The 23,675-nt window shown below is 39.1% G+C and overlaps 1 protein-coding gene across 2 annotated transcripts in view; it reads right to left on the bottom strand.

Moving 5' to 3' along the window:
* PTPRO (protein tyrosine phosphatase, receptor type O) overlaps window positions 1-23,675 on the bottom strand; it is a 149,213-nt gene that overhangs the window by 2,338 nt on the left and 123,200 nt on the right. The window contains exons 15-26 of one of the 2 annotated variants that reach the window (NM_204122.3): window positions 22,241-22,361; window positions 20,236-20,304; window positions 16,509-16,592; window positions 13,461-13,496; window positions 12,241-12,322; window positions 11,239-11,329; window positions 10,454-10,530; window positions 9,091-9,225; window positions 7,646-7,768; window positions 5,940-6,094; window positions 2,405-2,540; window positions 127-247 (exon numbers count right to left, since the gene is read on the bottom strand). In NM_204122.3, coding sequence (NP_989453.3) covers window positions 143-247; window positions 2,405-2,540; window positions 5,940-6,094; window positions 7,646-7,768; window positions 9,091-9,225; window positions 10,454-10,530; window positions 11,239-11,329; window positions 12,241-12,322; window positions 13,461-13,496; window positions 16,509-16,592; window positions 20,236-20,304; window positions 22,241-22,361 — 1,214 coding nt within the window. In that variant the 3' untranslated portion in view covers window positions 127-142. The remainder of the gene's footprint in view (window positions 1-126; window positions 248-2,404; window positions 2,541-5,939; window positions 6,095-7,645; window positions 7,769-9,090; window positions 9,226-10,453; window positions 10,531-11,238; window positions 11,330-12,240; window positions 12,323-13,460; window positions 13,497-16,508; window positions 16,593-20,235; window positions 20,305-22,240; window positions 22,362-23,675) is intronic. The other variant, XM_015289829.4, reaches the window with a different exon arrangement.

The raw sequence follows: 23,675 nt of genomic DNA, 5'->3' as shown, positions 1-23,675 counted from the left end.
CTAGGAAGAAAGCCCCAAGCAAAGCTCCCTCAGCATGACAAGCATAAAGCCATGATGTGATGCTGGTTGCTACCAAGCAGTGGGGATGCTGAGCTCTGAGCTTAACACAAGGCTTCCCTGACTTACCGCCTGGGACTCCAAACTAGGACTTGCTGACATTCTCATATATGACGTCGCTTATGCAGAACTGCTGCTTCTTCTTTTGCCACATCAATTGCACACACTGGTGAATAAAAATGTATTGTTCCTGGAAGAAAGAATTAAGGGAATTGGCATTTTTGCAACTCACAAAGTCTGATGAGAACTCAAACAGTGAAACAGTTCAGTGGTTCATAGCAGCCATCTGCACAGCTTTCCTGTTTTGCCCTCCCTATCCCTTCACAATGTACAGTGAGTTCTCTGCTCCCAAAATAATAGCCTCTTACCATTGCACGCAGCAGCTTTGGAAGCACAAAAACTCACTTTAGCTTCCCCCAGCATCGTACTGTGAGAGATGCAGTGAGACAAATTAACACCATGTTGTAGTGTTCGCTGTGAGGGCCTGACTGGAAGCTGAAGTGCATGCAAATTCTCAGCTACAAAATACTATTTTTCAGCACAGTCACCACCATTAGCTATGCATTTTCAACAGTGATGAACACAAGCCTGTATTCTGCACTCATAAAAATCTGCTGAAACCTAGGTTTGCTCACAGAGCGGTTAATTATTTGGGGATTTATCACCCCCTGTGCACACTACACTGAAAGCAAATCATCATACAGAGAAACACTGTATTTTGGTTTCAAATATAGAAGTTATCACTTGAGTTTATTCCAAAGGCAAAGAAGGAATGAGAAGGCAAACCCCAACAAATCCTCCAGTAATCCTTATGTGCACAAGGCATGGGGAACAAGTGGCTCTTGAGTAAAAATGGCTCTCCAAAGACAGAGGCAGTTTAAACCTTCAAAACCTGAATGTGGATCTCATCCCCTGCCCTCAGTGGTCTGCTGATCCCAGCAGGTATCAGGATGAGCTTGAAGTATGTTTCAGGCCACATAAAAGCCAGGATTTCTTTACACCCTTTGGTTTGAAGTGACTAGTTTTAATTCAGGGTGTTCTCCATTCTAACCTCTTTTTCAGGCTTGTGCTATTTTTTTTTTAACTGCTCCACGAGACAGAGCCAATGTTCCAGCATGTGAGGAAATGTGAGCTCAGGTCAGCCCAGGTGTGTGGTTTCAGGTTTTCTAAAGAGAGCCATTCCAGTGGCCCTGCACCTGGGTGCCAGTGCCACCTGCTGACATCTGCACAAGGCTCGGCAGGACTGGGCATCAGCCCCAGGCAGGCAGTGAGCTTTTATGTTAGAAAAAACAATAATCGCATCACCTCAGGAGTGTTAATGCAGCTGCAGCCAAAATAAAGTACCAGGATTTGTTTTCTGGTGTTTATACAAGGCCTTCTAGGGAATTGTGTTGAAAAGTGGTGGTTTATGTGAATGATCCAGAATGATCTGAGGCTGAATTTTTTAATTCCTAGACAGTAGCTGGCATCCCTGTCGCTTTTCCTTCTCCTCCCTCACCCCTGCTGCTAGGTCTTTTCTGCTTTGCTCTGGGATAAGGAATCCTTGGCAACAGATTATCTGTCAGAGCCAGGCTGCTAACAGTGATGGTGGTCCTTCCAGCTGTATCAAGGTTGCCAGCTTCTTTTACGTCTCCACTAACAGCAGAGTAAAACAAGCATGAAATCTTTCCGTCATTAGTAGAGGAACTGGGAAGATTCCAGATGCATAAAACCATCTGTTTTGGAATAAGAGTTTGGGCATATTTTTCCATACAGATGTTCTGATATGACTATTATGTAATGTCTCCCTCCAACATAAAAAGAGGTGCGTAGTAAATATACATACAGAGAGTGGGTCAGGGTGGTCTCTGGCAAATCTCTCATGGTTCTTTTGTCCCTCTTGCTTTGGGTATTTGTAGTGCCATCACACAACTTAGTTCATATGCTAGGCCAGATGATACAATCCTGAAAACCTGTGAGTGGCTATCCAATACTGATATCACTTCATGAGTCATTAATCCCTTCAGCATGTCCAATTCTTTTCAAAATGGTTTGAAATTTTTAAATGGTAATCTCTTCCAATGCATTTTTACACATTGATTTTTTTTTTCAGAAAGTGAGAATAGCTCATCACCTCTGGAAGACATCAGTGAGATTGAAGACATTTTATCAGACTCTCAGCTATGCAGTAGATTAACGATATGACAATATTTCAATAAAGATGAAAACTTAATTTTCTCGATTCGTAGCTACTTTGACAAAGTTCAAAGGAACAACAAACAATCACTGAACATGAGCAAGCTGCAGAGGAGCATGAGAGAGATCCCATGATACATTCACACCAAAGTGAATTGACACAGCATCCTACCTCTGTCTGCACCATGGACATTCTGTAGGACCTCATGTCAGACACCAGGCCCAATATATCTACAAACTCATGGTCACGGATGTGCTGTAAGAGCCAGTCCAGGGCTATGAATGTTCCTGTTCGTCCCACTCCAGCACTGCAACAAATACAGACATATATCTTGTTTAGGCTATTCAAGGAATGGGCATAGAAGAAAATAAGAGGCACTGTAAAAAGTAGATATCCTGCAGCTTAGATAATTTACTAGGGCAGGTCATCTGGTCATAGCAGGAAATTGGGTTGGTCAAGCAGGACCTGCCTTTCATGAACCCATGCTGGCTGGGCCTGATCCTCTGGTTGTCACACACATGCTGTGTGAACACACTCAAGATGATCTACTCCATAACCTTCCCCAATCCTGAGGTCAGGATGACAGACCTGTAGTTTCCTAGATCCTCCTTCTGACCCTTCCTGTAGATGGGCATCACATTAGCAAGTCTTCAGTCATCTGGGACCTCCCTAGTTGAACAGAACTGCTGATAAATGGAGGAAGACGGCTTGGCAAGCACTTCTGCCAGCTCCCTCAGTACCCTCCAGTGGATCCCATCTGGCCCCATTAAATTGTGACAGTCCAGGTTGAGCAGCAGGTCACTAACTGTTTCCTCCAGAATTAGTCGGTTTTATTCTGCTCTCCACCCATCTTCCAGCTTGAGGGCTGAGTTCCCTGAAGATAACTGTTCTGATTATTAAAGACAGATGCAAAGAAGACACTCAGTACCTTGGTCTTTTCCTCATCCTTTGAGGCAAGTTCCCCACCACACCCAATACGGGATGGAGATTCTCCTTGGCTCTCCTTTTGTTAATATATTTGTAAAAACACTTTTTCTTCTCTTATTACAATGGTGGCCAGATTAAGTTCCAGCTGGGCTTTTGCCTTTCTCTCCCTGCATATCATTGCAACATCCTGGTACTTTCCCCAGGTTTCCTGCCCCTTCTTCCAAAGGAGGTAAACTCTCTTTTTTTCCCAGTCCCAGCAAAAGCTCCCTATTCAGCCAGGCTGGTCTTCTTCCACATCAGCTCATCTTTTGACACACAGGGACAATCTGCTCCTGCGCTTTTGAGATTTTATTTCTTGAGGAATGTCCAGCCTTCCTAGATCCCTTTGCCCTTCAAGACTGTCTACCAAAGGGACTCTCACAGCCAGTATCCTAAATAGCCCAAAGTCTGCCCTCCAGAAGTCTGGGGTATTGCTTTCACTGATCCTCTTCCTGACTTTACCAAGAACAGAGAACTCAATCATTTTAATGATCGCTATGCCCAGGACAGCTTCCCATGACCGTATCTCCCACCAGTCCTTCTGTGTTTGTGAACAGCAGGTCTAGAAGGACCTGATAGATCCCTGTAAGACTCTCTTACCAGCTGTGTTAGGAAATTATCTTCCACACATTCCTCTTCATCCCTGCTGTATTTTATTTTCAACAAACATTTGGTAAGTTGAAATCCCCCAGGAGAACAAGGGCTACAACTATGTGACTTCTGCCAACCGTTTGTAGAATGCTTTATCTGCCTCTTCACCCTGGCTGGGTGGTCTGTAGCAGCTTTGTTGTTCTTTCCCCTGATCCTTACCCATTACGACTTGACCTTATCATTACCAGTGTTGAGGTCTACAAAATAAAACCACTCCCTAACACACAGAGCAACCTCACCACCTCTCCTTTCTTTCCTATCCCTTCTGAAGACCTTATAGCCATCCATTGCAGCAGTCCAGTTGTGAGAGTGATCCCACCATATTTCAGTGGTGATGACTATGTCAGTTTTCCTGCTGTACAGGGGCTTCCAACTCCTCCTGTTTATTGGCCATGTTGTGTGCATTGTTGTAGACGCTCTTCAGCTTGGCTTTGGATCTCATCCCCAACCCTGCATGCTGTCTGTAGTAAGTTCATCTGTAGTAAGCCTGGTTTTATCCCTTTCCCCCTTAAAACCTACTTTAAAGCCTTCTCAGTGAACTCCATCAACTCCTAGGCTAGAATACTTTTCCCCCATGAGACAGGTGATCCCCACCTGTTGCCAGGCCTAGTGCTGTACAAACCACTCCATAATTGAAAAAACAAAATTCCACCAAGAGCACCAGCCTCTTAGCTGTATGTTCATTTGGTGGGTTTTCCTGTTCTTTGCAGTATTTTTCCCTGCTACTGAAGGGACTGAGGAACACACTATTTGAGCTGCCGTTCCTTCAACTATTTGCCCCAGTGACCTAAAGAGAGCCAACACAGTATCTACTACTATGGCTAGAAGTGTCTTAGCAGAAGTTCCTTATTCTGTCCTGTGGTACTTTCAGAAAAGCCTTGGAAGTATTTGAGATTAAGTTTCAGTGGTTGGTCTCAACATAGCTTTCACAAAACAGATTTTTTGCTTGTGTTTCTTTAGCAAAAATGTTAATATGTGAAAAAAGACAAATACAATGGAGCTTTTGATCTGCTTATTTGAAAGATTCATTAATTGATATGTTCATAATATTCATAGATTCATTAATTGATATATATTAAAAAAGCAAGTGGAAAAGTTGTAATTATGTCAGCTCTTCCCATTCTTTAAAGCATGAGAGCAACCGCTGTTGTTTATCAATATATTCCTTCTCCCCCCACTTCCACTCAATCCAGAACATTGTTATTTACAATCTATGTGGTCTAATATATATAGTGTTGTGTAAAATGTTATCTGAAAAGCTCTCTCTCTGATGGTAGAAGCATCCAAATTAGAAAGAAGGTGCTACAGAAAATGCTTTCTCCTATACCTTCCCAGAACAATTAAGTAATATAAAAAGTTCCATTTCACAGCCCTAATTTTAGTTCCTTCCCTGGCTTACTGGCATCTTTCTTGATAGTAGGACTCCAAAACAATATCCCCTATGTATTTTTCCATTAAGAGGTAGGGGAAGGCTGCATGCCTTGCTGGTTTTACAGATGCTCTTGTTTTGCATCCATCAGAACGCTAGTCACCATTTCTGGAAACTTGAAAAGATACTACTCTAAAAGACTGTTTTCTGGGAAGTAGTACTCAAAAGCATACTGTGAGAGACACAGTGCTGACCAACACATCAGCAACAGGCTGGACCAGGCTGGAGGGTGCTGACACACTGCTCAGCGACATAGCTGCTGTCTGAGGTGGGTGATGCAGGGCTGGCAGGTACAGAGCTTGTCCAGCCTCAACATTCTTTTGGACCATGTCACTGGGGCATACACACACTCATTCACTGCAGCCTGGCAATTTACGCTCCTCTGAAGACCTATTGAGAGCAGCTCTCACATCACAAGTCACAAAGGGGTCTCAAGTCAGTGGGTAGCATTGCATCAGGAAGCAATATGGTATGATATCACCTCTGGCATGGCAGCTGCTCCCAGTAGGGCCAGGGGAGCATGTTCATCAAAGGCCAGATGACACTCAAGGGATAAATGTGTCAGTGTATTAGCAAGCTTCCTCCCAGAAATTACCCTTCCAACCTATTTCACCAGGTCTTTCCTTCAACTCCCTGCTGCCTTGGCTGTGAAATGTTTACCTGCAGTGTATGATCATGGGGCCTTTACTCTTTACTGACTTCTGCCTGACCATCTGCACGAACTGCAGGATGCTTTCGGCGGCATTGGCTGTGGGGACACCATGGTCTGGCCAGGCAGTGTAGTTAAAATGCATCACGTCTTGCACCTCATCAGCCTAGTGGGAAAAGCAGAACAGCAGCGTGTTCACAGAGGTTTTAGCAGTGCAGTCACGTTCAGTCAGACTGAGGTTTTGTTGTTGCTTTTTTTTTTTTCCCCTGATCCACAGACCACCAAAGACAGTAAAATCATAAAGTCAGCCAAAAGGGTACAAACCCTTGCTGCTGGGTTTGGGAAATGGTTTTGGTGTTTATTTGATTGTTTTTTCATGGTAGTTAATTTTAATGTATATATATATATATATATATTTGCTTATAAATCGAGAACTGTTGCGCTTTTCAAGTTTAGGCTTTCTTCCTCTTTCTATTCCATTTCCTCTCCTTTTCTCCCTTTGCCATGGGTAAAGAGCAACACTGCTGGCAAACAATTAATACTGGATTCACGAGAATTTTTCTTCTGAAGTTTAAAGAAAAAACGGAAGGAAAAACAGCACCTCCCAACATTGTCATTGCTAGGCAACAAAGAAAAGATCTTAGAAAAATACCCATTATTTTCAAAAGCATTTCTAAAACCTTTAGTAGCGTTAGGTGAAATAAAATCCTCAGTACAGCCAATGTTTTCTTTGAGACATAAAGGGACTCAAAACATGGGGAGGGCTGTCTATGTGTTTGAGAGGATCTTATCACAAAAAAAAAACAACCAAACCAAACCAAACCAAAACAACAACAACAACAACAAAAACCATGGCAATCAAGGCCTTTAGTTTTGCCATTCTAAATCAGGCTAAAGATCTTCATTCCAGAAACTCTTTTCCGGTCACAAACAGCAGCAGGTCTTAGGGAAAGCATATTAAAAAGGAGACCAGTCCAAAAGCCCATTAAGTAGCTGTCCTAGTTTTGGTAGAGGACAGTGCCCGAACAGCAAACTGAACTCTGATTGTTATTTTCAGTAGACAACAACAGCCCAACCTCTGAGTTGATCCCATCATGTCTTATGCCAGTTCTTTGCTGTATTTTCACATGCTTTATTGAAGCAGCTGCAAAAGAAGCTTGGCTGTTTGTAATGAGCTGCAAGCCTCTTCCATTTCCTCTACTTTAATAAGTGAAAGCAGAGAAATGCTCTATTTCAGCAGCAATAGGGAGTGGAGAACCATCTGTGTGGACACATTTTACACAAGATCCTGTCTGAACCATGCACTAAACTTATGCTACAAATATTGCACAGTTGCCCATTCGAAAATATATTATCAATTTCTACATACGTATTTTTAAGTTTTGAATGGCTCACAGCAATAAGATTACACCTGGCAGAATAAAAGAAGCAAGTATATTTGTCAGCTTTCAGTAATTATCTGCACCACAGGAATGTCTATAATCTGATGTACTACTGTTGCTTCGGTCTTACATGTTGCTGACAAGTTCACAGAGATGGCAATCCTAGGTGAAAGTCATGTGATTTAGACATCTACTTGTGTGGAGTGGGGGCAAGGCCATCATCATTTTCTTAGGTGCTTTTCAGTGCATGCCAGAAATGGACAGATGTTAAAGAAAAGCCTGGATAAAAATTGCTCCCACTCCGCTAGTAGAGCTATGAAACATGATACACTTACATAGCTAATTCGGAAATTCCTATAAACCCAATCTGTGTGTTCTTCCTCAGACAGCATCTCGACAGTAATGTCCCCGTATGCAATAGGATCTTCTGTAAAAGGCCAGTAATGATCACATTTCACCTAAGAGGGAAACATAAATATATCTATATCTACATGCATACTTTAAAAAAAGCACAATCAAAAACATACTGAACTGCAGCTTTAGAAATGCCTACAGCACTGCTCGCCTCTTTCAGTAAGAGGTAATATACCCTGTAATTACTTTCAGCTTCATCATTCCTGTTTGTGTAACTACAGGCATCGTTATGCATTAGTTCTCTGAAGGGGAGCATTAGCATAGCAAAGCATGAAAATACACATCTTCTTTGTAGATTGCTGCATTTCCTCATGGATGAGGTCTAAGAGGAAAAAAATGTGGGGAAAAAGAATATATTTAAAAAATGTATCTTTCACACAATTATATTATGATGGTAAGGGAAACATAAAGCATAATACACGTTTTATTTTTATGTAAACTTAAAAGCACAGAATCACAGATATGTTGAGATGGACAATGACCTATAGGTCCATCTGGTCCAACCCCTGCTGAAGTAGGGACACCCGGAGCAAGGTGCCCAGGACCATTTCCAAGTGGCTTTTGAAGATCTTCAAAGTCCTAGACTCCACAGTGTCTCTGGACAACCTGTGCCGGTGTTTGACCCCATCTCTCACAACAAAAAAGCATTTTTTTTTTTGTATTTAGATTGAATTCTATTTCTTTTAATTTGTGTTGATTGCCTCTTGTCCTGTCACAGGGCACCTCTGAGAAGAGTCTGGATCCCTCATCTCCATTCTTTCCCATTATGTCTTCACTGTTTTCCAGGCTAAAGAGTCCTAGCTTCCTCAGCCTCTTCATCTGAAAGATGTTCCAGACTGTTAACCATCCTGTAATGTTTACCATAACTTAATGAAGTGAAACTCCAGGTCTAATAATGATGCTGCCTCGTGAAAATTAATGCAAATGAATCCACCCACCAATAAATAAATATGGTTTCAGAGCAGATTATTAAAAAAAAAGAAAAAAAAATAGTATAAGACTGTCTTAGTTTCAACTGGGACAGAACTGTTTTCTTCCCAGTCTGGTATGATGCTATGTTTTGGCTCTAGGAGAAAAACTTCATTGATAAGTTGCAATGTTTGTAGTTGCTAAGCAGTGCTGTACAGAGCCAAGGCCATTCTCAGTAAATTGTCCAAGGAGCTGGGAGGGAACAGAATTAGGACAGCTGACTGAAACTGGCCAAAGGGATATTCCATACCATATGACATCATGCAGAAGGAGTTTTGAAGGGGTTGGCAGTTCATCTCTCTCTCTTCCACTTCTTGAGGACTAGCTGGGCATCACTTGGGGGGGAGGGGTGAGCAATTGCTTGTGATTAAACCACACCAAAGATTTTGTTACGTACCCGCCTTTTCTCATTGCACTGAGTGAGCATAACAATAATTTGAGATTTTTGCTGAAGAACCATCTTCCAAAAATCATTCCTAGTTTCTGGCAGTGGTCCTTGGGTTGCTATGTATTCCTGGGGTGAATTATAACCCTAAAAAACAAAGAGACAAGTGCTTTTCACTAACATGTTTAATGCTTCAGAACACCTATTTTGCTCTGGCATATGTACTTTTTGGCTTGCTCAAGTTCAATTTGGAGGAGGTACTCAGTAAATAAGCCACCTTCAGGAAAAAAAACAAGCATTAAGATGATGCACCTACTTTTGTTAGGAAGACAAATTCAGCACTATGCTGTAAGTAAAACCAAGTAGATGTAAACTGTAAAAAAATAATAAAATAGAACTCAGCAATCCAAAAAGAATTGCTGTATTCAATCCTATTATCCATAATCCTACATCTTAGAATCCTTTCTGGTCTGTGAATGATGCTTTTGAAGACTGGGACATTCTTCTTGATTCACTACTAGCTCAGACACATGCAAGAGCAGTGTTTAGGTTCATGCTCCTGTCGTGCAGAAACTAAGTACAAGCAACATATTCAGCAGTACATGTGTGGACAATGGCTCAGTGACAGAGAAGTGGTTTCACTGACTCACTTGAGGGCTCCTCCCTTTTCTGTAATCCTGACTCAGCTCTCTCCAGCGCAGTACCAACTCTGTCCTCTGCTCATGGCACACGTGCAGAAATGCTCATCACCAAGTCAAAGGTCTTTTTCTAAACAGATGCTGTAGTGCATTCAACACAGCACACACTGAGCACCAGTGAAGGGGCAGTGAAGAATGTGGGAATAAAACGAGGGCAAACCTTTGGGCAGCAACAGTGGAAAGAGTTGACAAGGTTTTAGCCCATCCCTAATGTTCAAATACTTGGCAACAGCTCTGCTTCCACTTCAGTTATTTTAGAATTCTGGGTGCTCTTTCCTGGTAAACAGCTGCTCATCAACATGAAGAGGAACGTAGTCTGGGTGCATTAGAAAGCTAGAAATGGTTCCAGTTTAAAGGTTTCTATTGTTCTTTGTAGCTGTCTTAAGAAGCCACTGCACCACCTCCTCATTCCCCCTAATTTCTCTACCTGTTATATATTATTTTCACAAAGATTCAGAGCTCACTCAGTGTTAGTATGGGAAAAAATGGTGAAAATGGTGAAAAGTCTAATGTCTCCCCCCACCTTTTTTTTTTTTTTTTTCTTTTAATTTTTTGGTGGCTGGTGGAAAGAACACCTCCCTTCCGGCAAAATACTGGAAGCTAAAGAAGATGCTGAGATTGTGACTGAGCCACCAGCAGCTATTGTGCTTTTTTTTCAGGACACTGCTCTTACTCACAGGAATATAGTTGGCATTAATGTAGTCAGATCCCTCTTCTTCATTCATTGAGACTAACCGGACGCGACTAAAGTCATCTGTAAAAGAAAATGAAAAAATCATTGGCTATTAAGCATGGTGCTCAAAATTAATCCCATGCAATCTGAAAAAAAATCTATTAAAAAAAATAAAAGAATGCTCATAAGAGGAAATGGCTTGAAGCTTAAAGAGGGTAGATTTATGTTGGATAGAAGGAAAAAGTCTTTTACATGTTGCCCAGAGAGGTGGTAGATGCCCCATCCCCAGAGACACTCAAGGCTAGACTGGGTCAGGACCTGAGCAACCTGATCTAGCTGTGCATGCCCCTATTCATTGCAGGGGAGCTGGACTAGATGGCCTTTAAAGGTTCCTTCCAACTCTAAGGATTCTATGATTCTATATTCACCAACAGAGAGCAATGCTTGCTTCAATAAACACTACATGGATGTACCATCACTACAACTCAACAAAACGCATCTTCCGACTGCCAGTCCTTAGGGCTCCCTTAGGTTCCATTAAAACCATAAGGAAAATATAGTAACACTTCTCAGTAGTAGAAACAACATTGTATTTCTCACTTCCTAACTCCAGTCTTGATAAACATCCCCCCAAAAACATCTCTTCATATCTAAAAGAAAAGAACTCTCGCTTCTCTCTACACGCAGGTTTTAGAAAAGGCTTTTAACAGTCAGAAAATCTGTCATGGTTCCCCTGTTATTAACAATCTTCTTTCCCTCTCAAGGGACTTTATCAGTGCACATACTTACATGGCAGGATATTTGTGTAGCGATTTTTGCAGCGATTCATGGGAAGATCAGCGGCAAAGTGAGGTATATCAAGCCCAATCAGTTTTAGCTCCTGAGTTAAGAGAGATAAAAATGCCAAGGTCAAACTCACCAAGACTCTGAAAATGAATCTTTGTGAAGTGAATGCTTGCTGTTTGTACAAGACTGAAAATGTTCATAAAACACTTTATATACTGATGTTGCCAATGCACTGCTGCTATTGGAGGTTGTGGCTGCAGCCTGCTCTTCTCCACCTACATGTAGTTAACCAAAATAGTGTCAAATCAGTGGAGTTAATAAATTCTTTCTGTGGCAGCCATTCACGTCACCTTAAGGGCTTTCTCTAGGTCCTCAAGTGGCTTTTGGTCTTTTTTCAGGGGAACACTTGAACATTTTTTCCAGACTTTACATTCATTACTTACACCAAACATACAATGCATGAAAGGACTTTTCACTGGCAGCAAGGGTATATCAGCCACCCACAATAGTGGAAAAACCCTGAAAGTCTCCTTGCTTCCCTTTTAAGCCTTTGGAAGTTAACTCAAAGAGTGGAGCTTTTTAGTTTAGCATTCCTAAGCTGACTTAAATGCAGATGAATTAAGATAGTGTACTTCAATTACTGTTAAAGGTTGCTCTTGAAGATATTTTTGATGTTACTCATTTCAATGCTGCTCCTCAAATTAAAGGTGTTGTAAAAGTCCTAACGTAATTTGGGCCACCAGCATGTCACAAAGGAAGTGTATTGATCTGACAATTATCTGGAATTGCACAGGATGAGACAGTGAGATAAGCTTACTAAATATACTCCTTAATGGTACCAAGCCCTGCCTTGAAATTCTGCAGAATGAGATGTGAAGCTGACCCACCTAACAACAGCACACACTGCACATTGCAGAGCACAGGAACACATCACACAAACCTAACACCTGGGAAAATGTTGGCTGAAGTATGGCAGCTAGGAGTGGACAGTCCTTACAGGTTTACCTCAAATTGCAGAGAAAATTTATAATCAGAATCTTTGGCCATATCCTTGATGTAGCCATCAAAATCATCCAACTGGACGGGGCTTTAAAAAGAAAAACACACATAATTTAGGAAAAAAAAAAAAGCATTAGGTTTAATTTCTATATCCCCCTAGAACACTATATACAACTGCTGCTAGTGCTGATGGGTCTGATGTGGGTTGGAGAGTCCAACTTCGTATTGTCCCACTGTGTTTCTGGCACCAGGGTGGCCACCAATTAATTTAAGTTCCTTGTATGCCATGCAAAATGTTGTTTTCACAGAAAGGAAATATCTGGCAAAATTACAATTGTACAACTCATCTGAGCTTTCCTCACACAGAAAAACAGATTTCATATGTAGGCTTTGTCTGGGAAAAAAATGTCAGAACAGTATTTTGAATGCCACTGTTTTCTCTGCTGGCTTTGAGAGCTATACATATTTGTTTCAGTGATTGAATTTTCCTCCTGGAGAGATACTGACTAAAAAAAGTGGCATATACATATATAAAAGCATGCAGAGCTTCATCAGCTATAAAATGGCTTTGATTTAGTGATGCTCATCATTTTACACACTTTTCCATTAGGTGAGGGTTTATCTTTAGTACGGGTACAACCTCTGAACATAGAGAAATAATTAGGCTAACACTCTGAATAACTGAATGCAGGTAAACAGCTTCCCTCACCTAATTATCATGCTCTAATTTACAAGCTACTGAGGCATGTACACAGTAATCTTTTCATTTACTTTGAGGCAATATGCCCAGAGGAACCTGTCTCATCACCACTTAATTACTCCTGTTTATCTGTTAACATTAATGATCTCCATGTTCGAGCTACAACTGTAATGAGAACCTTACGTCAAGAGGGAAATAATACCAGGAACAAGTGTATCCCAGTTTTTCATCATTTGTCATTTTTAACTAAGGATAAGCTCCATTGGAATAACTAAGTTGGATAATTGATCATTTCCCCAGTGACTAATTTTCTATCAGTGAGGAGCTGTTTTACCACAATTTATTTTGTCCAAATACTGTTTGTTTTCTGTTTTCAGACATCTCTCTTAGGGTGTGTTTTTCAAGAAGTTTTGTGTATCTATCTGTAATTGCAATACCACTATACCATGTACTCCAATAATGGATGTTTAGTTTAAGGAGAATTTTTTTACTATTAATTTATTTAAATATCAAAGAAGTAACATACTTGGTCAGCTTTCTCTTCTTTAGTCCGTTTTTACTCCTGAAAAAAGAAAAAAGTAGTGCTTTTTCATTTGTTAAACTACCATGAATTTTTTTATTCAAGTTTAGTACTGGTTTGAGAATGTACGCTTTCTGGTCAATTTAATAATCAGGATAATGTTGGCAGTAATATCTTGGGCATTTTTAAGCTAGTTGCAAAATTTCCATCGATGCTAGTGGGATGTATTTTCCATTCTGTGGCTCTGAAAAATATCACCTTATTCTCAGAAGAAGCAGGTTCTCTGCAAATAATGACCCAACAGTATTAATGACTTAATGTACCGGGGCTGAGTCCTGAGCCTGGCTGAATTCTTGTCAGTGTTATTGCAGGAGTTGGAGAATCAAGGTGTCTCCAGGCTGTTCCACTCTGGCTCTATTGGGCTGGGAAATGATGCCAACGGGACAGAGAAACTGCTAATGAGAACAGCCTGTTGGGCAAAGAGAGAAAACTTGCAAATCTGAGTGAGGGTGAAGGAGAAAGGAAAGGACCTCGATGCCATTTCTCATCCATCTCATAACCTGCATATGATGATCAATGAAGACAATGGCAAATATCCTACTGACTTAGCTGGACTAAGGCTTAAACCTCAGATAATTTTAATTGATTTTTAACAGCTAATTATTCCAGTCATGTCTTCTCGTGATTTATAAGGGATATAATTCACTAGTGACAGTTGCGAGCAAGCTTATGAGTTAAATGGTATAACCCATAACAAATGGACTTGGGAACTACATTAAACTAACCACCATCATGTGGATTTTTGGAGGATGTGTGTACGTGTGCTCATGTTGTTGTTGCCACAATTAATTAACCAACAAGATTAAACGCACCAAGTCAGCAACATAAAATAATTTTGATGGAGGTTTGAAAACAATGATCAATCCTGTTAGACCAAGCACGGAGCACAAATAGATTCTCACTTACTCAGAAGGAATTTTAGCAGTGTTTTTTTTTTTATTCTTGGGCATCAAATATCTATTTACTAAGCGTATTATAATGATACATTTTTAATTTAGTTCTAACAGTAAAATGATTTCTAGATACCATGCACCACAGCTTCAATTGGTAATTAAAGGTGAAGACTGTTAATTTCAAAACAATAAACAAAAACATACAAAAGGAAATTATAAAAAGTGGAGTATTTGTACTTCTCTACCCCTTCCAGTTTAGAAGTGAAATAGTAATTAAAAAAAAAAAAAAAGAGAGAGAGAGAGAGAGAGAAAGAAAAAAAAACATCTCCTAAGTTAAATTCCACAAAATGTTCAATTTTCAGAGGAGCCATCAGCTTCAGCAGTTTTGTTAACTTGTCAAGATACATTTCCATCTAGATGTGAAGCTTTGCTTACAGAGTTAAAAAGACCTATGACAACAGCAACTTCACACTAACACGGTAGTTTACTTCACAAAGCACCATAATATACCTCTTCAACCTACAATGCTATCTATACAGATACTGTCACCCATTTGTACTCATTCATGTGTACTACATCTGCAGATAAATGAGCAGCATTTACACTACATCTTCAAACATCTCTTTTTCCAAAGAAGTCCTAACATTAATTTATCTAGACTACTTAATGCATTTATTTGCTGTTCACTGTACCTATGGTACATCTTTTAAGGTTGGGTAGACTGCAGCTCATTTCAAAAGAAAAAAAATATCAAAGTGCTGTTTAAGATAGGACTTTCTAAGAACTATTCTGTAAGGAACACTTCAAGAGGCAATAAAACAAATGATCAACATCCATTTCTCAGCAATAATTTCTTCTGCTTTGATTCTCTCAAGAGGACTTTGTTTCTTAGCACTGCATTTGTTCCTTGAATGTTCATGAATGTTTTAAACCAAAGTACAAAATAAATACATTTGAAACATTAGCTGGTGTTTCATCTTTTCTTCCATTTACGCTACAGATTAAAAAACAAAGAGAGCAATTCATCTTATCTCATTCAACTTCAGCTCCTTGAAAGGCAGTAAAGTAGACCAAACTGAGAAGTGTGATTGTAGGGGAAATTTCGGAAGAAAGATACATATCTAGGGAGGTTAGCTAATAATAATGTATATTATTAAACAAGAACAGGCAAAGAGGGAGATGACTCTTTTTGTCTCTTCTACAGACCAAATGTGAAGCAAAGAAAACTGTTCTCAGAAATCCCTATGCTAAAAATTTCTATGACTGCCTACCAGGGGATTCGTGGTATATGGTAACGTGACGAGAAAATGTTTGGTCTAAAGCAAGTCTTAATTTTTGTACATCACTACCCCAGGACTCCAGACCATCAGGAACATACGTTTATTTTATATAAATGAAGCATTTCCGGATCATTGCCAATCTTCTCTATGTATTTTGTAAATGGTTCATAAAACAGTTCTGGTTCTAATTAGACCCTGAGACTTTCCTAGTTAACTATAAATATATATATATTTATTAAGTAATTTGCAAAGCCTTTATAAACTATTTATAGACAAAACTACCGAATACACACACACACACACGGAGACACGCACACAATGACCCATTTTTTACACCTGGGGAATGCTAGTTGGTATAGATTCTCAATGAATTGTTGCTTCCAAAAGCAAAACTGCACCTTTAAAAGCAAGTCATTTGACATCATACAGCAGAGGTGGGCCATTACGAAGCAATTTTAGTAAAAGCGGCAGAAGGCAATGCCAGGCAATGAGCAGATGAATAACTGGGACAGAAGAAGCCAGGATTTATAATGAAATGGCAAAAACTGTGAAGAGACAGCAATGAAATGAATATGATTATAACCATATAATTAGCTTTTTAATAGCAAAAATGGGTTGGAGCATAAACAGACATAAAATAGATGAAGCAGGGTAGCAAATACTTTGATACCCACATCCTCTCCAATCCATGTTCTATTACAAGAAAATTATAACTTCAAGAGCTTTGACCCATTTGAAAGCAAAAGTATCACACCTTTTTCATATAACAGAAATTAACATTGTTTACACATTGCATATGGAAAAACAAGTAAGTCACTTACCAAGGATTAATATAAAATGCCAAAAGATAATCAGTCCAAAGGCATGAGGGTAGCAGAGTTAGGAAAGCAAATACACTTCTACGCCTGTGAGCATTAATAAATAACATACATAAAGATGAAAAAGTGAGGAGAGTTAGTAAGACAAACAGAAGTCAGGAGATCAGCAAATGCTATTCTAAAATTCAGCTAAATCCATAAAGGCTTCTTCTTACTTACTTCATAAGAATATTATTAGCATCCATAGAATTTTTTCTCCTCAACCTTATGCCCTGTATGTGATTTTCAGCCATCCAATATGAAATTCTATTTGATCAGAATAAATGTGTTTTATGGTATTGATTGAGGCCTATGATTCTAAATCAGTATTAATTGATAAATTGGAAGATTTTCAAAGTAAAGAGTTTGAGAGTTTCATCCATAGCTTTCACCCATTACTTAAGTGGTGCTAAATTTGTTTCCTGATGTTTGGAGCTATTTCAGAACAGACAGTGTTTGCTTTTACCACATATGACTATGTTCCTGCAAGTGATCCTATGGGTATCAGTAGGAACATCTGTATCAGACTTAAATTCAGATCACTCCAGTATCTCTTAATACCCTCAACTGAGTCAGATTTCTGAAAACATTCACATAACATTTTGCAGTGTCCTATCTTTAAGTACTTTCAATTCTCTCTTACGTTTTTATGAAAATATCATTACTGCTTCTCCTAGGCATGGTTCCATTGCAATTAGTAGAAACTTGAGTACCAAATAGTACTTAATTTCTGCATTTGTAATTTATTTGCCAGATTAATCCAGAACTGGTGGTTGAGTGGAATATAAATACTTTGCAATGGAGGAAAGCTCAAATTTCAATAAAAACTGCCCCAGTAGTAGGACTTCTGGCCAAATACACCCTCCTTGGTTTTTTTTGTTTTTGTTTTTTTTTTGGTTGGTTGTTTTTTTTGTTTGTTTGTTTGATTGTTCTCCCATCAGAAAATTCAGTGTCCTAAAGGTAATACCATGCTTCCACAACTGTTCTGAAGAGGAACCACAAAGTGGAATTTCTTTTTTCAGTACTCCTATTACAACATATATAGATATTGTACTTTCCCTGAAAAGCAAATCTTCCAGTACAGTAATCTTCCAGAATGGAAAACTACCCTCACACTGATAACTCTAAGTTACATTTCAAAGAATTTTACTGCCAAGTAGAATGGGCAGTGAAATTTATGCTGGGCACCTTCCCCAGTTGTTGGTAGGGATTGGGTGGGCCTGCCAGAAGCACAAGCTCTACACGGAGCTTGGAGAGGCTGCTCCCCCTCTGCCAGCTCCTCTGCTGGACAGCCAGCCAGCGTTTCTTCCTAAAAATTGGTAACAAAACCAGTGACAGGGGGTTATTCCTCTTTTGTGCTTGGGGACAGTAACAGCAAAGCCAGCACAGCAGTTCAGCTTTCTGGTTAATCACATACTATAGTAGTTGGTAGGATCAGCTATTTACTGTCTATCTGCTGTTTCTATGGAAATGGACAGAGGATTAAATTTTGCCTTCCATAAGCATAGTGTTGGTGCGACAGAGATCTTTTCACTACGCTAAGGAAAAAGACATGATGTTGCTAAAATACTCCTCTTTCCTTTGGGGTATCCCACAGAGGTTTTCTAGAGGTCTTACTTCCTCTAGAAGTCTATTGAGGCAGAAGAAATTACTTAAGCTTGTGTCTTGTTCTATTGCCAAATCATCATGAGCAGTATCTACACTTGATCATATCACAGGTTAGTATGCATGCCCACCTTCTTGTGCTGTTTACAGTATAGATTTAGGAACTCCCAACTTTAAAACAATTGATTTTCTTCGATTTATGAAAATTACATAATTGTCCAATAAATAAAATATTGTTTTCCTGGAATTACATAGTTTTTCACCTACTACTGAGACGTACTGAATTTTATTTTGTTTAATTAGGAGAGATGCAGAGATTGATCAAATCCTGAAAACTCTGCTGAGCTGCCTTTTTCTTAGGATTCAGTGGATATGCCCATAGCACTCCTCTTGGTCATTGGAACAACAGCTAGCAAAGTTAGTTTCTTAATCATTGTACATATCTGTGGGACCATAGTTCCCATTTGTCTGCCTGGATGGACAGTGAATCTGTAGTTGAGTAAACAGAGGCACACAGAACAAGAAGTCTTCACTAATCCTCAGAGAAGTCAGGACTGTATGATTAGAGCACACTGACTTCAATCACTAAACATTTGTAAAGGTATTAAGCAGGAATGTTTTCTGAAATGTATGTTTTCATAACAAAATTTATGCTTATATAAATAAATATCTATACACATAAGTACACATAAACAAAATCAAGTAACAAGATCCTTCACTTACACATCCAAACCTATTAATTAATTTCCTCTCCCATAAAAAAAAAAAAAAAGCCTTTTATGGTTTTACTAACATCCGTTTCTAGTTTAATCATTTGATTCAAGCTTGGATGTTTAATTAACATGAGTGTTTGATCTTCTGCCTTCATTGTCATTAATACAGCCCAAGAAAGAGAAGCTGAAAGAGATTAGTTTCTACTGCATACAGCTGGCTGCTATTAAAGCTAAACCAAGCAAGTGAAGCTTGTTTAATATCCAGTTAATTAGCAGCACAGTAAGATATTGACAGGATTTTCTGGGCTTGTTAGTTCAGTTTGCATGCTTATTTGCAAAAGGCTTGTTGTGTTGCAGTGTCAACTCATTTAATTCTGTCTTTGCTGGGCAGGCTGGGTCCCATGAGATCATGGAAGTAGTTCCCAATGCATCGCTTTCCAGCATCCTAGCTGGAAACAAAGCTGACCACAAGCATTAAACCAAGGTTCCTCCTATGTACTGGAATGGGGCAACAGGGGGCTGATACTGTGTTTCTAGATATCTGTGTTTTGACTTGCCTTGAAAAACATGGGTCTTTTCGTGGAGATTGATAATAAGACAGTAAACCCTAAATCAGTCATTAACACCCATATGATAATCAAATTAGGAATGAGAATGGCCATACTGATACCAGTGTGGTAGGCCTTAGAGCCCTTTTGCTTCTGTAAAAGCTAATCCTACTATCTACATACAAATACTTCTCCTCAGCTGATAGTGTCAGTGATGGTTTGGAGTCCATAGTCAGCGCCTACAACCCTTGTAGGTGATTTTCTAGACTAAAAAAAAAATAAGTTTTTCTTCCAGTCATTTCAACAGCGCTGAACTCTGCAGTAAATATTGAGTTGGTTTGCAGTTGTCATTGCATCCTTTCATTGAAAGGAAAAATAACCAATAGTGTTTTGTGAAGATGGTTGTTGATTGATCACCTCCATGCAAGCTTAATCCTGAAGTGTGGAAGTGCTTATAGATCAAGTTTCTACACTTGTGGTACTTAAGGAAATAAGTCTTTAATTAAAAAAAAAGAAAAAAGAAAAAGAAATATCTGTGCAATAAGACTTCAACATCTATGCAACTTTGTTGATGTTATACATCATACCATACTAAAAATACCAGGTGACAGTACACACAGTCTTGAGTCATCATTCAAGAAATAAAATCCTGAAGTAACATGAAGTAACAGGAATAGTAATTTTATCATAAATAGGGACAGTGATTGCTTTAAAATAAATAAATAAATAAATAAAACAAAAGCACTTAAAATGTAAAGGTCATATTTGCCAATAAAGCAGAGATGGGGAAAAACACAATGAAAAGCTTTCTTTTTAAACACTCACCAGTTATATGGTAGCTTTCCATCTCTCTCTAATGATGCAAAATTGACAAAGGTTCCAGCCCCGCACTCCCTGTTTCAGGAAGACCATTGAGTACAGTTACCATCTTAGGATTCACAATGCTTGCAATGATGCTGATTCAAGAGAGTACACTGGAAGTTTCTGACATGTTTTATTGTTATTAGGTCTGAGATAATGTGCGATAAACAAAACCAAAATCCCTTAATATAGTCCTCCAAAACCATTAACCTGAGATAAGGCTTTCTAATAATCTTTAGAAAACCTAAAAAAAAAAAAAAAAAAAAAAAAAAGGTTGGTAATAAAAAGCTCAAATAAGCCTCATCTTCTATTCAGAATTGGGATTTCTATAGCATGGCACTGAAACCCCTTGGTGGCCTTAGTAAACACACGAAAGATTTACCTTTCTACAGTAAATATTCCCAATCCCAACTCCTTTAAGGAAAAGATGTATATTTTGTCTCCATTTGACAAAAGCATGGTAATTTTGAGTTCAGAAAACAAATGCGAAAAAGACTGAATTTCCTGAGGAACATCCCAGTGAATTTATCACGAGTTCATTAATTTCTGCTGCAAATGATAAACTGACTCGACTATTTTTCCTTCCTTGATTTAAACAAACAAGTGCTTGCAGCTTCACTGGATTTACTTTTTAATTTCCTCTTGGGTTTTTTATCTTCTATGGCTAGAAGCAGTGTTGAAGAGAACAAGAAACAGCTTTAGGCTGCCTGCATAGTAATTCAATAGAGAAGAAAATTAATTTAGATGGTATTTTCCCAGAGCAAGTCACATATAAAAGGAACCAACTACATAATATTCCCTGAAAGAAATGGCCTGAAAAATCTATGTGATGTGGTCGTCTGTTGCATGGAATATATAGCCAAGACAAGATACATAAAATGCAGAGTTTGCTAGGTAATCAAGTCCAAGATTTTATACACAAGGCTTTTATATGAAACAATTACAATTTGCTAGGAAAGTAAATTAATATGAGGTATACAGCACAGATTATAAAAGGATGAAGACTCCAGGAACCTTCCAGACCCAGCAAATAAGCCACATACAGGGTGTTTGGAGCATTCTCCACTGTTCTCCTACTCCATAGTGTAACTTACACAAAACTGAACTCTTACAGATGAGATATCCAGGGAAAACTAGAATGCCTATGTTCAGGTATAAATGATTGGTAGAGATATCTGAAGGAACAGGTTCTGTAAAAAAGTTTTAATTGTGCAAGATAATTTTTTCCTTCATCTGTACAATAGAACAAATGGGAATAATTAATGCTATAGGTGAACAGAAGGACTTGAGATCTTTTCTGGGTTTGTGGGTCTCGGTTTATGCATTCTGACTGCATGGAAAGACAAGACCTAGGTAAGAACATATTCTCTGTCCCATGTTGCTGTTCCCATAGGATGGAATCCCATATGAATGCAGAATTTGGACAGACAAAAACCAGGGGTTGGATGTAGGCTGCCAAATGTTCTAGGGACAGACTGTCAAGGCCCTGGGTGCGCCCTTCCTCATCCTGGTGGTTTGGCTGACAGGGTTGAGGCCTTGCATGGCCCCTGAAATGCAGAATCCCGACCTGATGAACTAATAATGGAATCTGTTGATACAGGAAAACCCTGTTTAAAACCAAATGAAAGATTTGCAAATCATTTTGATGTCCTGATCATGCCAAGGTGCCTCTAAATTTAATTATCCTTTAAGTTCCTGACACAACCCTTCTGTATTAAGTGAGTGCCCTTCTTATTTACCCAATTCAGCAAAGTTAAAATGAGACAAATGTTCAGGCTGAGAGTTCAGGTCCAGAATGAAAGTAAATAGAAGACACTGTATTTCAAAACATCAGCAAGACCAATGTTCTGAAGGAATCGCAGGCTTCTCAAGCATTACCCAAGCATACAAACATCCCAAGTTATAACTACTTACATAAGGTGTTTATTGTGTTCTGATAATTTTGGAATTAACATAGATCTGGACTCACCTGGCCATTTGTAGATGTTTCCTCCTAAGCACAACAAGGGTCACCAGCAGCAGTCCAATGAGAAGGATACTTAGAATGGCTAACACAGAGATTACCACTATGTTGGGATTCATCTCAGTGACTGTATATACAAAAAAGGGGAACTTGGTTATTTGATTCAGAAGAACTAAGTTCCCTCATCCCCACTCACAGTGTTACATTTATAAACTGTTCAGCCTAGAGTTTTACAGAGAGAAAAATCTATTACTGGATGTAAAAGGATGCTTCAACTAGTTATTGCTTTTACAACATTTCCATGGGGAAATGACTTCACTGTGGCATTTTGTGTCCTGATATTTTTATTTCTTTTTCCTTAACTGACATACTTAAAACAAGAGAAAAATGGAGAAGGAAATACAAAATACAGATATTCTTCACTGTCTATGTCTCCAAAGCACAGTTCCAACTCCGCAGGTGTTCTTCAACAATAGCCAATACCTCCTCTGGTCCAATAGCAAAATAAGAGGCAGAGGCTCTGTTAACATACTGGGTTGAAGTAGATTGAATGACATTGGCAAATAAATTTTAACAGTATATTCTGTTTTAACTAAGAGCTCAAAACAACTCTCAATAATAAAACCTTGATTTATTTTTGTTCCATATTACATTTATCAGTTTTACTTGCATAAGAATAGATAACCTATTCTGCTCATTACTTAAGAAAACCTGCCTGCTCTACTTGCTCAAAATAACTTTACATCAACAGTTGTCTAGAGAAGCATTTTTAGAATAGAAATCACAGAACTAGAAGTCATTAAGCTAAATTTCCGGCATTGAACTCCATGATGGAGTAGTATATGATATATAGGACACATGACTAAAGCTATGACTTATGCTAACCAAGCAGTGATCACATTGATCATGATGAATGGCAGACTTTAAATGAAAGCCCATTGTTCTCCAACACTGATTTTCTTTCTTCAGAGCCAGTACAATGCTAGACTTGATGGCACGCCCAGATAGCCTCTGGTGGGAGTTATCCCTCTGGCATGTGATGGCTCAGGATACCCCATTCTCTCTTCTCCTTTGCTCTCACTCTGTCTTCACTTCCTCAATGAAAACAGAAGGAGATTTTTCTCCTCAGCAGCTCAGCAGTGTGATTTTCCTTGTTTCATTTGGGATTGGCTGAGGAGACATTTTTTCTCCATAAACGTCATCAGGCAATGCATTGACGTTCAGCCTTGAAACTACAAACCAGGTATCTAACTTCTAAAAGCCAGTAGATAACCGATCCACTAGTTTGCATCTTACCAAGTCAAAACCCCATCAATGTTTTAATAAAAACTTTTAAACATTACTTCCCCATCCTGACTACATCTGGCATCTCTTCCATGACACAAACAATATTTGGTTGCCAGCATTGCTGAGAGCAGCTTTATAAAACAAGAAGAAACAG

Source organism: Gallus gallus, chromosome 1 (genome assembly GCF_016699485.2).
Source record: "Gallus gallus isolate bGalGal1 chromosome 1, bGalGal1.mat.broiler.GRCg7b, whole genome shotgun sequence".
In the NCBI taxonomy this organism is placed as follows: domain Eukaryota; kingdom Metazoa; phylum Chordata; class Aves; order Galliformes; family Phasianidae; genus Gallus; species Gallus gallus.
This window is presented reverse-complemented; position numbering and strand designations above follow the sequence as displayed.